The sequence below is a fragment of the Ictalurus furcatus genome, chromosome 4 (assembly GCF_023375685.1).
Source record: "Ictalurus furcatus strain D&B chromosome 4, Billie_1.0, whole genome shotgun sequence".
Classification (NCBI taxonomy): domain Eukaryota; kingdom Metazoa; phylum Chordata; class Actinopteri; order Siluriformes; family Ictaluridae; genus Ictalurus; species Ictalurus furcatus.
The window spans coordinates 28,687,670-28,703,702 of NC_071258.1; the positions used below are offsets into that span (position 1 = coordinate 28,687,670).

The 16,033-nt window shown below is 36.3% G+C and overlaps 1 protein-coding gene across 1 annotated transcript; it reads right to left on the reverse strand.

Moving 5' to 3' along the window:
• Window positions 1–1,841: 1,841 nt before the first annotated feature.
• Window positions 1,842–5,907, reverse strand: LOC128606316 (E3 ubiquitin-protein ligase TRIM35-like). Its single transcript, XM_053622352.1, has 6 exons — window positions 5,345–5,907; window positions 4,293–4,388; window positions 3,972–4,202; window positions 3,860–3,882; window positions 3,645–3,763; window positions 1,842–2,593 (listed from the first exon to the last, which is right to left on the reverse strand). Exons 1-6 carry the CDS (start codon window positions 5,747–5,749, stop codon window positions 2,058–2,060), a joined length of 1,410 nt encoding a protein of 469 aa, XP_053478327.1. The 5' UTR covers window positions 5,750–5,907; the 3' UTR covers window positions 1,842–2,057.
• Window positions 5,908–16,033: the final 10,126 nt, after the last annotated feature.

The following is a 16,033-nucleotide window of genomic DNA, read 5'->3' on the forward strand; positions in this document are numbered from 1 at the left end:
TGATGTAAATAGCTTGTGCAGACAAATGGATTCAGGAGGGATTTTAATCGTTAACATGTATAGTTTTAATTTGATCTTTATATGTAAATAAGTATGAATAAGTTACTTTTAAATGATCTAGGAAATGTGATGACTAATAGGATATCATCACAATTATTATTGCTCACAATCACATTATTGATAATTACATGATGTATCCACAAGTGAAAATATCTTGAATATGAGCAAATTTATCTAATGTTTCTTATTATAAATCAAATATAAGATTATTCAGCCTTCGGCCTCAAGCTTCTAGATTTTCTTATTGTATTCGCAGATTAGTTTAACACTTTCTAGAAATAAATGTTTAAAATGAGAAAAAAAAATTTACGTATATTCCAATAGAACAAGCTTTACAGTAAATTAGTAACAAATGCATTAATTTCAGGTTTAATAATCATATATTTGGTTTATTCTTATTTTGTAATTCAAAAGCTGGATAAATCGGACTATATTCAAGATATTTTCACTCGCTGAAAAGTTTTTGCATTTAAAAACAGCTTTTTCTGTTTCTTGATGGGTTTTTTTTTTTTTTTTAGACTATATAGAGCTGCAATGTTAAGGAGATCCAAACCTACTGTGGTTTCTGTGTTCAGTGGTTATAAACACAAAAAAACAAAACAAAAATCAACACTATTTTTTGCACGCCATGCAAAATCACAGAGAACACACAAGAAGTACATTTAAATAAAATCACCAACATCATACAAGAGATTCATATAAATAGCTCATTGTGATTGGCACATGGCTATAATTAACGTACAGTGCAAGTGGTTGCAAAATAGGAAGCTCTATTTATGTGCATGTATGCATTCATGCCAAGATCAAGCAACAAAGTCATGAAATGACATATGATACAGTATTTGCAATAAATACCAGTCATTCAACCGTCTTTCCCTCTTTCTTCTTCTCAACTCATCAGAAAACAGGTACACCATACGGAGTTACCACTTAGCAGCACGACTACAGGCAGAGCTACAGGTAACCTGCCGTCCAAAATACAGCAACAGCTTACAAAACACTATTTGTAATGACGTGCAAAATGCTTCTCCTTAGATTAAGCTTACTGTAACCCTGCTCATTTTACCACAATAAGCTAACAAACTATTCTTATTATACTAACGAATCTAGTGGTGAACTACTGGGAAGTTTACTACATAATAATAAAATATGATTATGTTTTATGAATATTAATGGTTTGTGACAAGTCTCTGTGAAAATGAATAGGCTGAGAAAGATACTTTATTATACAGCAATTTATTAAAAATATACAGGGTTGATTTTTCAGAACAAAAATGAAAATATCTCACGAATAATCTACTGATGCTCTTCATTCACATTATACATTATAATTATACATTCCTTTATCACAATGGAGTCCAAAATCTGAGACCACAAGTTACATTTTTTTTTTTTATGTAATATCAAATTGTTCATTCATACTCTGAAAGTCTTTGAAATTCATGTAAATATGCCTGAATTTTTTAGCATTTGGTAGCCACCCCCTACCCAACCACCCCCCCCCCTTTTTTTTTTGGTTGGGTTTTTAGTATGGACTTCACAGGTTTGTGTAAAATATGATGATTCATCTTTGATCATATCTATAGGAATGTCATTTAAACATGTGCTTCAGTGGAAGGGGTGAGAGTTAACATAATATATGTTATATATATTATATATATATATAAATATATAAATATATAAATATATGAGTTAACTTAATATATATATATATATATATATATATATATATATATATATATATATATATATATATAATATATATATTCACGTTGCTCCTTATTCACATTGAGTGGGTCCTTTTAACACTGAACTTGAAAGTACTGCCAAATAAATGTCACTTAAAGTGTATAAAAGAAGGGCTTGTTATGTCACACACCAAAACGACAACAACAACATTCACTGGGAGGCAATTAGCTTAACTTTGGCTATGCCCTCCAGTATCATCACAGTTGATTAGCTCTATTTAGAGTTAAGAAAGTTGTTTTACATCCAAACTACTCCTCAGTAATAGAGAGTCCCAGTTGGACTATTCTCAGAGCATTATCAGGGCAGGCGTTACAGAAGTATGGATACACTCGCTCAGTGAACGTGTGTACAAAGGTATGCACATGAGTATCATTGACCGGATCGAAGAACGAGACACAGCCTTCGTCCCAGTCAAGCAGCACTCGGATCCTCTGGAGTTTCTCTTTCAGGTTGATAGGAGTAAGCATCTCATCAGACAAGCCTTGCCCGTATTTCCCCTTGTAGTATCCTATATGCCATAGACCTTGCTTTGAGAGGATTTCTCTGTGCTTGTACGCAGACTCTGAGATTACACCGACCGCCCAGGCTGAGCTGTTTCCCACCTCGATGTCCCAGTAGTGTTTACCTGAATCAAAACCCTCAGAGCCTAGGACACTTGAGTAGTCACTGAATCTCAGCGGGTTCACTGGATGCTCTGGACTGCTGTTATGAAGCTCCATTCTGGTCAAATTGTCAGTCAGGTGCAGACAGGGGTGAGCGGTGTTGGGATCGAGGATAACAGGAGCTGGAGTTAGCAGAAAATGAAATGAATGTTCAATTAGGTTAAGAATGAAATGGTTGACACAGGGCTATGTTCAGGCTGTAAATTCTCAGTTTCTAGATTTAATACTCGGATGCTTTTTTCTCGTTAGGTCGTTCAGGAAAATTATTATATGCAATTCTACAGTCTTAGAAAATAGGGTTATTTCATGAGGCTCTCGGCTTTCATTTAGAACCCTGTTTACAGGAAGAGGATCAAAGGACCCCTTAGATTTAAAAAATTTCTAAGAGTGTACTCTTAGAAAAGAGTCATTTACATAATTTATATATAGAGAGAGATTTAGTTCATTTGTTTTGACAGATCTGGCCTGGATAATGTTAGTTAGAGTAGCTGGTCCTCTTTGGGGTGATAGAGAGTAAAAATAAACAAAACTTTTATGATTATTATTGTTGTTATTGTTGTTGTTATTATTGTTGTTGAGGTTACTTGCTGTAACTGTGTTTGCACAGTTAAAGAAAGTAAAATTACGTTTTAAGAAAGATTCTCACCCTGAAATTAATTAATAATTAATAAATTAATAACCATGGTTTATATATATATATATATATATATATATATATATATATATATATATATATATATATATATATATATATACATATACATATATGTAATTTATTTTTGCAGTGCACTGATTATTATTAGCATTGAATACAGATTACAAAATAGTATTTTGTATTTCAGATTCATCATCTGAATGAATGAATCAGCCCAAAATTGTGAAGGAATTCAATATGGGGTAAAAGCAGTAAGAATTCTGATGTGACTGTTGTGTATGAGGTTGCATTACCACATCTGTATTATTCATGCTTTCAGTATCACACATGAAAATGAACTGACTTGGAATGAAAAAAAAATCAGACTGAACAATGAAATCTTACTGTTCACATTGTCTGGGGAAAACAAATCACTGTAATATCTAATTTGGGTAACATTTACAGGCAGTCTGAAGATGGCTATATACAATTCAGATATTTTTAATATTCCGAAATGAAATGTGCCCAGCTGAACTCACTGTATTTGATAATACTCAGCATCCTGTCCCACACTCTGAACTTCAGGTTGCCTAGATGCTTTGCCACGTCAATCAGTGATGCAGAGCTGATCTCAGGATCCTTCAGCTCACACTCAGTTCTGGACGAACATACACACAAGGTTCAATGCTGCTATGGGTTTAGACTCAAAATCACAACCAGAGACAAAATCAGAGACCAAGGATAAAATACGTACTTTCTCACAGTAGCTTCATGGTTCTAGAATAAAAAATAAGACGATCAGTTTATGTTCCTACCAATTTAATTGACCTTTTTTAATTTAACCAATTTAATTTGACACTTTTTACCTGCAGAAATGAAATACTGTTGGATTCTATAGCTTCCTCAATAGCTGTAATTTTGTCAGAGAGGTCTACAACGTCTCTGCTAATTTGGCTCATCTTCATCACGGCTGCGTTAGCTCTCTGCTTCTCTTCTTCCCTCAGAGCAGACACTCTAGAGGCCTCTTCATCCCAAAGAAACTGGTGAATCTTCTCAAACTCCCTCCTGATCAGAGACTCGGTGCAGTGGGCCTGACACTGGAATGTCATCGACAACAGACCTAACTACAACATGTAGTATCTACATACACTATGTCCATTAGGTTGATGAATGAATTCTATTTGTACCTTAATATAATGCTCAATTTGAAAACAAGTGTGTTTTGCATTTCTGAAGAGTTTCAGTCGCTCCTTCAGTGGTGCCAGTTTTCTTTTCAAGTCCAACTGGAAATTGAGAAAAAGAACAAAACAGATAAATAATCCAGTCATGCAGGTTTTTCACTTTACATCTTCTGCCGTTTCCCCCAAAAGCATTTTATTTTAATGGTCATTTACATGTCATGAAAATCTAAATCAAGTAACAAAGTTAGTAAGTTAGTTAGCTAGGTAGGAAGCCAGGTTTGTTGCCACAAGAAGGAAAATATTTTGAACCACAAAACGTACATTGATTATATAAATATAACGATTTATAAAAGCACAATTTCACTATTTATTAAAGTGAATTAATTAATTCCTTCATTAATTAGTTGTTTTAACTGTCTATGCCTGTGGAGCTCAAAATAAGCTTCAGGGACTTATGAAGGTCATCATGTGTTTTTTTGTTTGTTTGTTTGTTTGTTTTTATGTAATTTATGCTTTTTAATGAATACATTGATTTATTTTAAATGGTCACCTTCAACTACTGTATTTACTATATTTTCAACTGCATATTTGTTATGTAGTTAATATAGAGCAGTTATAAGCTTATTTGTCCTGTCACTGAAATTTTAAAATGTATTAATATACTGTACAGTTCATGAGGAATAATTAATAGCATCTCAAATGCAATGTTAATACAACTAACTAAGTACTATTTGTATGCTACAAGCTACAAATCTTTTATTGCGAGGTAACTGGTTTGGGTTTTGATTGTAAAAAACATTTGTATTTTTTTTAAATATGATTACATTCACTGAAATCTTATCTGTAATGCAACCATTAAGAGTCCAGTAAACTTTTTCTACACTGCAAAGTTTATTGTTGAGGCATGAAAATGAAAGCCAGTGCTTCTAGACCTTACACTCTCAAAGTCTTAATTCACTTTAATAAGTCAGCTGCACATGTGGTTCAGAAAATATGTTTAATTCAAATGAGTATTAGTGTGCAGTGTTACAGAAGTAAAACACTGGGCATGATGGTACCTTCAGGTCCGCTGCCACTTCATCGAGCAGTTTAAAGCAGTGTTTATCGTGTATTTTTGAGGTTTGACACTCCACACACACAGGCTGTTTATCCTCCAGGCAGTAGTGTGTGAGCTTCTTGTTATGCAGTGCACAGAGGATCTCCACTCCAACTGAAGCTGTCTGGTTGCTGTCCTGTACAAAAGCCTCACACAGGTTCTTCAGAGCGAGATTACACGGAGGACGATTCACTGAAGAGCTCGTTCGGCACAGAGGACATGTGGGAGACTCTCTGTGTTGCCAGAACTGTTCCAGACAGAGCCGACAGAAGCTGTGAGAACACATCAGGAGCACGGGATCCCTGAAGACATCACGGCACACAGGACACTGAAGATAATCCTCCAAAAATGATGTGGATGAGGCCATTAATCAAGATTAAACTCCTTAGTACTATGTATTAATCTTAAATCACTATCTCTCTGCCTCTCTCTCTCTCTCTCTCCCTCTCTCTGACTCTCAAGAGTCCATCTGACAGACACTTAAATACAGCAATACAGCATGGGCGCTAACATGAGGGTTATTTGCATTCCACCCCCCCCCCCCCCAAACCTATTTGAGCAGTTCTAAAGAAACATTCTTCCTGTTACAGATAAGCTTCGCCAGAAATATCTGCTGTCGATTTAGTTAAAGGATAAATGCACTCATTTTCCATTACTGAATTCTAGAGAATTTCACAGTGGTTTGAATGGGGACTACACTGACTCTCTCTCTCTCTCTCTCTCTCTCTCTCTCTCTCTCTCGCTCTCTCTCTATCCCTCTAGCAAACATTTTAAAGTTTGGTTGTTTAGGTTTTTAAGCATTTGTTATGGCAAATAAATAAACAAACAAATAAATAAATGCACTTTTTTAGGTAAATAAGTCAAGTATATAACCTATAAATCTTAAGTCCTAGAGTTTAACAATCACAAAAAAGATAAAAGTACTACTAATAATAAATAATCACGGTAATGGCAAAAAATAAATAAATAAATAAATAAATAAATAAATAAAAAATCTTTGAACAAAAAAAGCCTTTACAATTAAAACTATTTTATGTACTGGAACTGATCAAATCTACAGATATGCACTGAAATGGGCCAATCGGCAGCACACACCAAAGCCGTCTGAGTATAAATATTTATGTAATGCCATTTGATCATTTAAAAAACAAAACCAGTTAAACCACCTAGACCAGCTACCATTCTATAGTTTTTTCAAATACAACCCCAGTTCCAAAAATGTTGGGACATTGGGTAAAATTTAAATAAAAACAGAATGCAATGATGTGCAAATCTCATAAACCCATATGTTATTCACAATAGAACATAGAAAACATATCAAATGTTTAAACTGAGGAAACGTAGCATTTTAAAGTAAAAATAAGGTCCTTACTTTTCCAGCCTTTTGTTGCCCCCGTCCCAACTTTTTTGAGATGTGTTGCGGCCATCGAATTCAAAATCACCTTTTTTTTTCTTAAAATGGTCCATTTACTCAGTTTAAACATTTGACATGTTTTCTATGTTCTATTATGAATAACATATGGGTTTATGAGATTTGCAAATCACTGCATTCTGTTTTTATTTACATTTTACACAGCGTCCCAACTTTTTAGATTTGGGCTTGTATTATACTCATATACTTAACTACTATATTTCTTCAAACCAGTCAATATACTGGTTTCAAAATTGTCAGCACATCTGCAATTTGCAAAGCCTTCACTGGAAATCATAAAAGCACTGAGTCTCCCCATGTAATGTAAAATAATGCCGATTTTCAACTTCAATTCAAATGTCTCCTGGTCTTTTTCCAATCCTCAACTGTACAGCTTCAGTGAACTTGTGTCAACTCGCCTCAGATCCCTGCTCTTGGCTGACCTGATTTGGTCTTCTGCTACTGTACCCCATTCACCTCAAGGTTCAGTGTGTTGTTTATTCTGAGATAATTTTCTGCTTGCCATGGTTGTAAAGAGTGATTTATTTGAGTTACTATAGCATTCCTGTCAGCTCAAACCAATCTGGTCATTCTCCTCTACTCTGACCTGCAGCTCACTGAATGTTGTCTGTTTTGTGTCGAACTCCCAGGAGATCAGCAGATTCAGAAATACTTCTTTGCTTTTATGAATATATCCAACTTCTTTTATATAATTCTTAGAGCTCTTCGATCCTCTTTTCAGAATGCATTTTTGTAGATAAATTGTCAAGTTGAAGTAGGACAAAGAAGAAAAAGCAGACAGGGCAAACTGGTAAAACATTTATTTATTTATTTATTTATTTTAAAAAAAGGAAAAAAAGCAAATAAAGTTCAAAACCACATTGATATCAGGTTATCAGAAGTAAGTGCATGATTAAACAGGATCCATTGCAGTTGACATAATAAACAGCATGTTGAGCCACAGGTCCAGTATCTATTTCATGAAAATTCACTTGTGTATTTCTCAGAAAATGATAATGACGTCTCAAGTCTTAGGTATTGTATATTGTTATGCACTAATCATGTCTTACACTTGAGCTGAAGTAGCTGGACTATTCTAAGGAACTGAAATATTTTTACCTAGAAATATTAAATGGTAAACACAACAAGCATTGAGGAAACACCGCATGTTTCCAGTCTGAGCTCAATTCAACAATTGTGTATTATAGTCACTTCAGCGGTTTTTTTGTATAGCATTTTAACAATGATCAAATGACCTTTACTAAAATCTGGATGTAGATTCGTATTTAGAGTCCTTAAGCCAGAAGCAGCAGTGGCAAGAAAAAAAAAAACCTCCCTTATATGATATGAAGAATAAATCTTGAGAGGAACCAGACTCAAAAGCGTGCCTCTTCTGGGTGACACCAGATGATGGGATTATAAATCATTACAGATGTAGAAAAGTAAATGCAAACGGTACTAAGTGTGTTGAAAGGATGTCCAGTATGAGAATATTGTGAATAATGGTCCTGAATGGCACATCAGAGCCAAAACATCTCTGTCCATCTGGTTTCCACGTCAAGCTGTAATGTTTAGCGATTTCATGCACAGTGATGTTAAACAGACTCCATTTCTCATTAATACTTTGTGATTATTGTCATGATGTGCATCTCAAATCAAAAACCTTCACTGTACTTGAAAAAAATATTTACAAATCTCGAAAATCCAGAAGAGTGATGCTCAAAACAAGACGTTTCGGTAGGTTTAAGAGATTTTCAAAATCCAAACATTAACTATAATAGGAAAACTGATCAGGGTGTCCCAAAATGTTACCATACATAGGGGAAATGAACTTTTTAGTCAAATTTCTTCCAAAATTTTTCACCCTTCATTTATATTTTACAGTGGTGCTTGAAAGTTTGTGAACCCTTTAGAATGTACTATATTTATGTATAAATATGTCCTAAAACATAAGATTTTCATACAAGTCCTAAAAGTAGATAAAGAGAACCCAATTAAACAAATGTGACAAAAATATTAAACTTGGTCATTTATTTATTGCAGAAAATGATCCAATATTACATATCTGTGAGTGTCAAAAGTATGTAAACCTTTGCTTTCAGTATCTGGTGTGACCCCCTTGTGCAGTTTCCGGTAACTGTTGATCAGTCCTGCACATCAGCTTGGAGGAATTTTAGCCCGTTCCTCAGTACAGAACAGCTTTATCTCTGGGATATTGGTGGGTTTCCTCACATGAACTGCTTGCTTCGGGTCCTTCCACAACATTTATATTGAATTAAGATCAGGACTTTGACTTGGCCATTCAAAACATTGACTTTATTCTTCTTTAACCATTCTTTGCTAGAATGACTTGTGTGCTTTGGGTCGTTGTCTTTCTGCATGAGCCACTTTCTCTTGAGATTCAGTTCATGGTCAGATGTCCTGACATTTTCCTTTAGGATTTGCTGGTATAATTCAGAATTCATTGTTCCATCAATGATGGCAAGTCATTCTGTCCCAGATGCAGCAAAACAGACCTAAACCATGACACTACCACCACCATGTTCCACCGTATTTTCCTTTCTCCAAACATAACGTCTCATTTAAAACAAAATTCTATTTTGGTCTCATCTGTCCACAAAATATTTTTCCAATAGCTTTCTGGCTTGTCCACGTGATCTTTAGCAAACTGCAGATGGGCAGCAATGCTCCTTTTAGAGAGCAATGGTTTCTTCTTGCAACCCTGCCATGTACACCATTGTTGTTCAGTGTTCTCCTGACGGTCGACTCATGAACATTAGAGGCCTTTGATTGCTTAAAAGTTACCCTGGCTCCTTTATGACCTCACGGACTATTACACGTCTTGCTCTTGGAGTGATATTTGTTGGTCTCCACTCCTGGGGAGGGTAACAATGGTCTTGAATTTCCTCCATTTGTACACAATCTATCTGACTGTGGATTTGTGGAGTCCAAACTCTTTAGAGATGGTTTTGTAGCCTTTTCCAGCCTGATGAGCATCAAGAACTCTTTTTTTGAAGTACTCAGAACTCATCTCCTTTGTTTATCCAATGATACACTTCCACAAACATGTGTTGTGAAGATCAGACTTTGATAGAGCTCTGTTCTTTAACTAAAACATAGCTCTCACTTACACTTGATTGTCATCTAACTGATTGAAAACACCCAACTCTAATTTCACCTTCAAATTAAACTGCTAATCCTGGAGGTTCACATGCGTTTGCCCCTCACAGATATGTAATATTGGATCAAATAAGTGTCCAAGTACAATATATACAGATAATACCTCATATTAGATAATATCCAAGACAAGATCTCTTGGTCTACTTTTAGGACGTGTGTGAAAATCTGATGATGTTTTGGGTCATAGTTATTCAGATATATAGAAAATTCTAAAGGGTTCACAAACTTTCAGGCACCACTGTATATAGTTCTTTTTAGATAACCTCATTCTCATGGCTGTATTGAGAAGATGTCGCAAGGTTGCGATGGACATGTAATTACATGTAATTACATTTGGTTAACACCAAATGTGTTAACACAAATTCATCATGAGTGGGAGAGACGACTCTGTGTGTGTTTACAATGAAATGGCAATCTTATAATGGACATTTTGTAAACAAAGTTACACCGTTGCTAAAAAAAAAGTGCTAATTTTACCACCTTTTGGGACATCCTTATGAATAGTATATATGAATAGTATATATGGATATGAATCTTTATGAATAGTATATATGGAGGCCCAATGTTACATTGTTTATTCAGTTACGGACACACACAGTGTCACATGGTACTATGCTGCCTCCACTATTTACTCTGATGTTGCACCAAGCGGACACAGCACGTTCATTTCTCATGAAGTACACAACTGACACGCCAAACTACCGCAGTATACGTTCGGCGTCATCTTGTGTACACATACACGTAGTTAATAGCAAGAATAAGTCAGCCTTTAGGTACAAATCTACACTATCCAGGTGAAATTATCCACTGAAGCGGGTGTTAGACTCAGGCATAAACTGGTTTTGGGAAGTAAAAAATCATTAGGAAAAAAACTTATGGGACCATCGATAACATTAGAAGGTATATAATAACTGTATGTCACTGCTGAAGAAGTAAAAGAAGCTGTCAGTAATAGGATTCACAAAGAATGCTTAAAATGGTGGAACAGAGTCTCGAATGAGCTCTAAGATGCTAACTAAGATGCTGTGTTATTGATTGCGGTGGTTGTAGAAAACTATCGACCTCAATGTCATGAGAAATTCATATGAATTAAAAAAACTAAGTGTAATGTGATTGGATTCGTTTGGGTTGTACAACTCTGTACTGTACTAACTCTGCTCTTAATCTTAAATGTAAGCTTTTAACATTTTTATACAAAGTGAATTTTTAAATCTGAGACTTTGCTGAATAGGATCTTCCCTCTACACACTGCAGAAACTCGACACACACCAAACCTCTGTCCTTGTCCCCTGGCAACAGCTCTGTCCCCTCTAGACTGACTCCACGTAGACGTGCACAAACACCTGCCCCTTGGTCACGTGAAATCCATAAAGTGATTGTTTATTCCCTAGTAAATGACAATGAAAGGGACTCTATTTTCAGTTGAAAGCGTGCGAGATTACCATGCACTGTTATGTCTTAGACTTAAACTGAACTACTTGGATTATTCAAAGGAAGTCACATCACAGCATGATACATTAGGGTAATGGAAGAAAGTTTGTGATCAAACAAGAACTCTCTCACGCTCTTTGTCTCAAACTCATGAATCTGATAAAACATGTACAGTATAGCAATACCAGAGGGATTTACCATGGCTAACTTATTAAAAGGACTGGCAGTTGATGTTTTCCTCATAGAAGCAAATGTATCTGTTATGGCTATAATTTTGATCCAAAGCTATATGAATTGCATGTATTGCAATGTTATGTGAACAAGTATGTGTGAAGAAGCAGGTGGTGGTAGCTTTGTGTTGAAAGTTACCTTTGACCTCCTGGTCACTATGTTGACTAATACTTGGTCACTGCCTTTGGTAGACTACCTTTTCTAGATAGAGCCACAATGTTCTTATAACAGATTTAAGGGCACTCTGTAGCATGTTCAAACAATGACTGTCTCTCTCTCTCTCTCTCTCTCTCTCTCTCTCTCTTTATTTATTTGATTTGTCATGGATTTGTTTTCATAACTCTTTGATCTTCATGCTGTATGATGCTTGTGGCTTTTTACCCCATTCTTTCCCAATTTGGTCATTTGCCAATTCCCACCCACTAGCTAGCTCTCCCATATGGCACAACAGCTTCCAAGGGAAGGTGGAGGGTGAAAGCAAGCACATGCTTCCTCCTGGACATGGATTACATGATACTTTAATTGCTCGGAGGTGGACTCCATTTATCTAATTATGTGATTATATACCCCCAACCCCTCAGCCCCACCCCTTCAATATTATTGGCTACTTTGTGAAGAATCATGACATTTAATCCCAATTCATTCCCAAGTTGTTATGTTACAAATTGTGGAAAAGTTGGAAGGTGTGAATACTTATGTAATACCTTTATCCCTGTACTCATCCCTGTAGCATGTTTGCCTTACACTTCCTGGGTTGGGGGTTCGAACCCCACCTCCACCCTGAGTGCACGGAGTTTGTATGTTCTCCCTGTGCTTTTGGGGTTTCCTCTGGGTACTCCAGGTTCCCTGCGACCCTGTCTGGGAGAAGCAGTATAGAAAATGGATGGATGGATGGATGGATGTCCTTTGGACTCCTTGCATACTTGCAACAAACACACATTTCCTCCATTATGGTAATTTTTACCAGTGAAACAATATATATCTGCACAATATCTATATTTTCCTAAATCAATTATATTATATGTGCGTTGTTATGCTTCACTGATAAAAAAAAATTAATGTAGGTTTGACCTGTGATATAAAAATGTTACATTGACTTGTGTATGTTATGATTTTAGTTCCTGCCACTTTACCACCATCTGTTTTTTTTTTTGTTTGTTTGTTTGTTTGTGTCTTTGTTTTTTTTTTTGCATTCCTTGTGTACAGACACCAGTTAGTGTTTGCAGTGCTAATAACTGAGATGAACATGTGTTTGGTATTTTTTAAGAAATCCCCCCATATAAGGTATAAAGTTACCTTATAATTAGAGAAGCATTACATTACATTAGCGGTATTTATGTGACCTGTCCACTGCTTCAGTAGCTGAACAGTACCTGAATCAACCACTAGAGGGCAGAGCAGTACTAAATCCCATTTTTTATACGTAGAGGAAGTGGAAAGTCTGGGCCAGTTATATTCTTCTTAAAATCTGTTTATCCAAACAGGTCATGTTATTCTACAAGATATCAGAACATTGTTATCACACTTATCAGGCTTGTGTCAAACATAGCAAGCTTAGAATGTGATAACTCTTGACAAACAGAACTTTGTTTATGACCATGTGTGATTTTCGAACCACAAAAAACTTTTGTATACATTGTACACACACGCATTTTTTGAAACCGTATACTGCTCAGAAGGATGACATTAGTACTGGTGTTGTGCAGAAACGTTGCTGTGATTTGTGTAACTTTTTTTTTGAAGGTATATTCCAAAATAATTGTCAATTATTAGATAATGACTTATTATTTATCCACCTGTGTGTGCGGAGTTTGCATGTTCTCCCCATGCTTTGGGGGTTTCCTCCGGATACTCCGGTTTCCTCCCCAGTCCAAAGACATGCATTATAGGCTGATTGTTATTTCCAAATTGTCCCTAGTGTGTGAATGGGTGTGTGAGTGTGTGTGTGTTTGTGCCCTGCAATGAAGTGACCCCTCATCCAGGGTGTCCCCCGTCTCATGCCCCGAGTTCCGCAAGGCCCCAGGCTCCCCGTGACCCTGTGTAGGGTAAGAGGTACAGAAAATGGATGGATGGATGGATGGATGGATGGAGTTTTACTCATTTACTCTTTTAAATCAAAGTTTCTATGACTTTTTTTTAACTATATAATGATTGAAACTGGAATGGTCCAGCCTACAGATATTAAAGGTATAAAGTATTTAAAACTGTTAGGATTTGTGAATCTATATCCCTGGACATGAAACTAGAGCCCCCAGAAAACTATTAGGATTTGAAACTAGAGAATCCCCAGGTTACGATTCTTAAGACGAGTTCAAGCAAAAATACACAAGAAAGATGATGCCCTCGCCTCGCTACACACTTCCCACACCAGGCACTTGGGAGAGTTTACCAAATGGCATACAGATTTGAACACTTGCCAAAGTTCAAATGGCAAGATCCCTCATTTATTCAAAGAAACGCAGCGTGTATATCAGGCTTGACACACAACAGAGACAATGGGTTAGGTAGAAGGGCATTTTTGCATAAAACAGGAAGGTATGTAAACGTACAAATGGTGAGGGGCTTTATCCATCCACAGCTCAGTCAACAGAAAAACAAAGAAAAAAAAGGTGTTAACACAGGAACCAGGACACAGACAGAGGGAGGTGTTCACAGTAAACTTATCAATATCCATTAGGCATGAATTTTTTAACTTCTGTCTCTAATTAATTTAGTCGAGCTTCAGTCATTTCTAAAGTGAAACCACAGGCACAAACAACGATATCTCTACTTAGAGTTTGCGCAGAATCATAAACACTTAAAGCTTTCCTTAGAAGACACACTAATCAGGTTCATCTGAATTTTTACTCTGAAACAATGACACGTCTGACTAGGCAGCCTAAAAAAGTTTCTTGTAAGTTTCTGTTTCTTGTAAGATGAGAAGTCAAGTTATATACACATATATACACATTATAGTCACATAGATTACAGTTCCAATGGTTAAACCACCAGCATTTCTCAAGCATTTATTGCTTAGAGACAAATATTTTTGGGAAGATGCCAGTTCTAGAAAGTACTCAACCATTTTACTTTCTCACGACATGGAAAAGAGATATTTTTAGACAGCTACAGCACCGTAGAAGATGAAAATATTTAAACGCTTTAAGGCCAGCATGCTTGATAAGGCATGGCTACAGGTTAGGAATTGGCCACTTTGTGCAATTTTCTATACCAAATACCAACAGGCTGAATGTGAGGTCAAGGGCAGTGCTTTGTATATCTGACAAAGGCCTATACATTTGCATTGAGCTACTGTAAGTGAATATGGCCAGGAGGGAAATTAGAATAATATCAAAACAAATGAACTGATTGAGGACATTTGAAAGCTAAACATAGATGCTATAAGACATTATAACTACTGCATAGTGTATAAAAATGTGCAACTGTGAATGGGACTTTATTTAGAGTTACTAAAGAACAGACAGAGGCTCCATGATATAGAGTATGACAGAAAGACCTGCCAGAACATGAACAAGCTCAAGGTGATGGATATCAGTGGTAAAATCCAAATGCTGAAGAATGTCGTGAATGGCCATGGGCCATGTGAAGGTGCTCTTCTTTCAATGATTGAGAACATTGTTAATCAAGACCAGGTTTATAGTAAACCTCAATAATTTTAAGCAAAGAGTTAAGTAGCTGTTGAGAACAGGTACACTTATAGCACATCTATCAAAGATGAAATGAAATGTCTGTCTGATACGTGATGAACAGTATGCTGTGAAAACTGATGAAATAAATGAATATAACAAAATGAATGAATATAACAAAGTTATAATCTGATTATTTTTCTTAGTAAGATGTCAAATTTCATTTCAGCGGTGACAGTTTAGGAGTTAACCCTCTCTTGCGTTCCCAATGACCGAATGGAAATTGACTTATCGGACATTTTCAATCAGCATAAACAAACGAATTATTCTGCAAGTCTGTTATAAGATTAGTCAGGACACTGTTGGGTTTCTGTATGTAGAGTATCATAACTCCGTGGCTGAGTATGAATATCCCTACTACCCTACTGTACAGTAGGTGAAAAGCAGAACGCCAAAGATGTGGTATGTCTGAATTCTCAGTATTCATAAAACAGCAGGCGAAAAATTCCCGGATGATCTACTGCTTCCGCCGAGATTCTGCAGCATGGAACCACTGGACAATGCGCTATGCCATATGGCTACGGGACTGGCACGGAAGAGGATTGTATTCATGCTTACTACTTATACTGATCAGTACATACTGTACCAGCGGCCGAGCAGAAGGTACTGAATCGAATGCAGTAGGTACTGCCACATTATGCGATTTTGGGCGGAGCCTGTGTTTAGCTGCTGGTGAGCAGGGTGATGGGAAAGGCGAAGGGTATGAGCCACC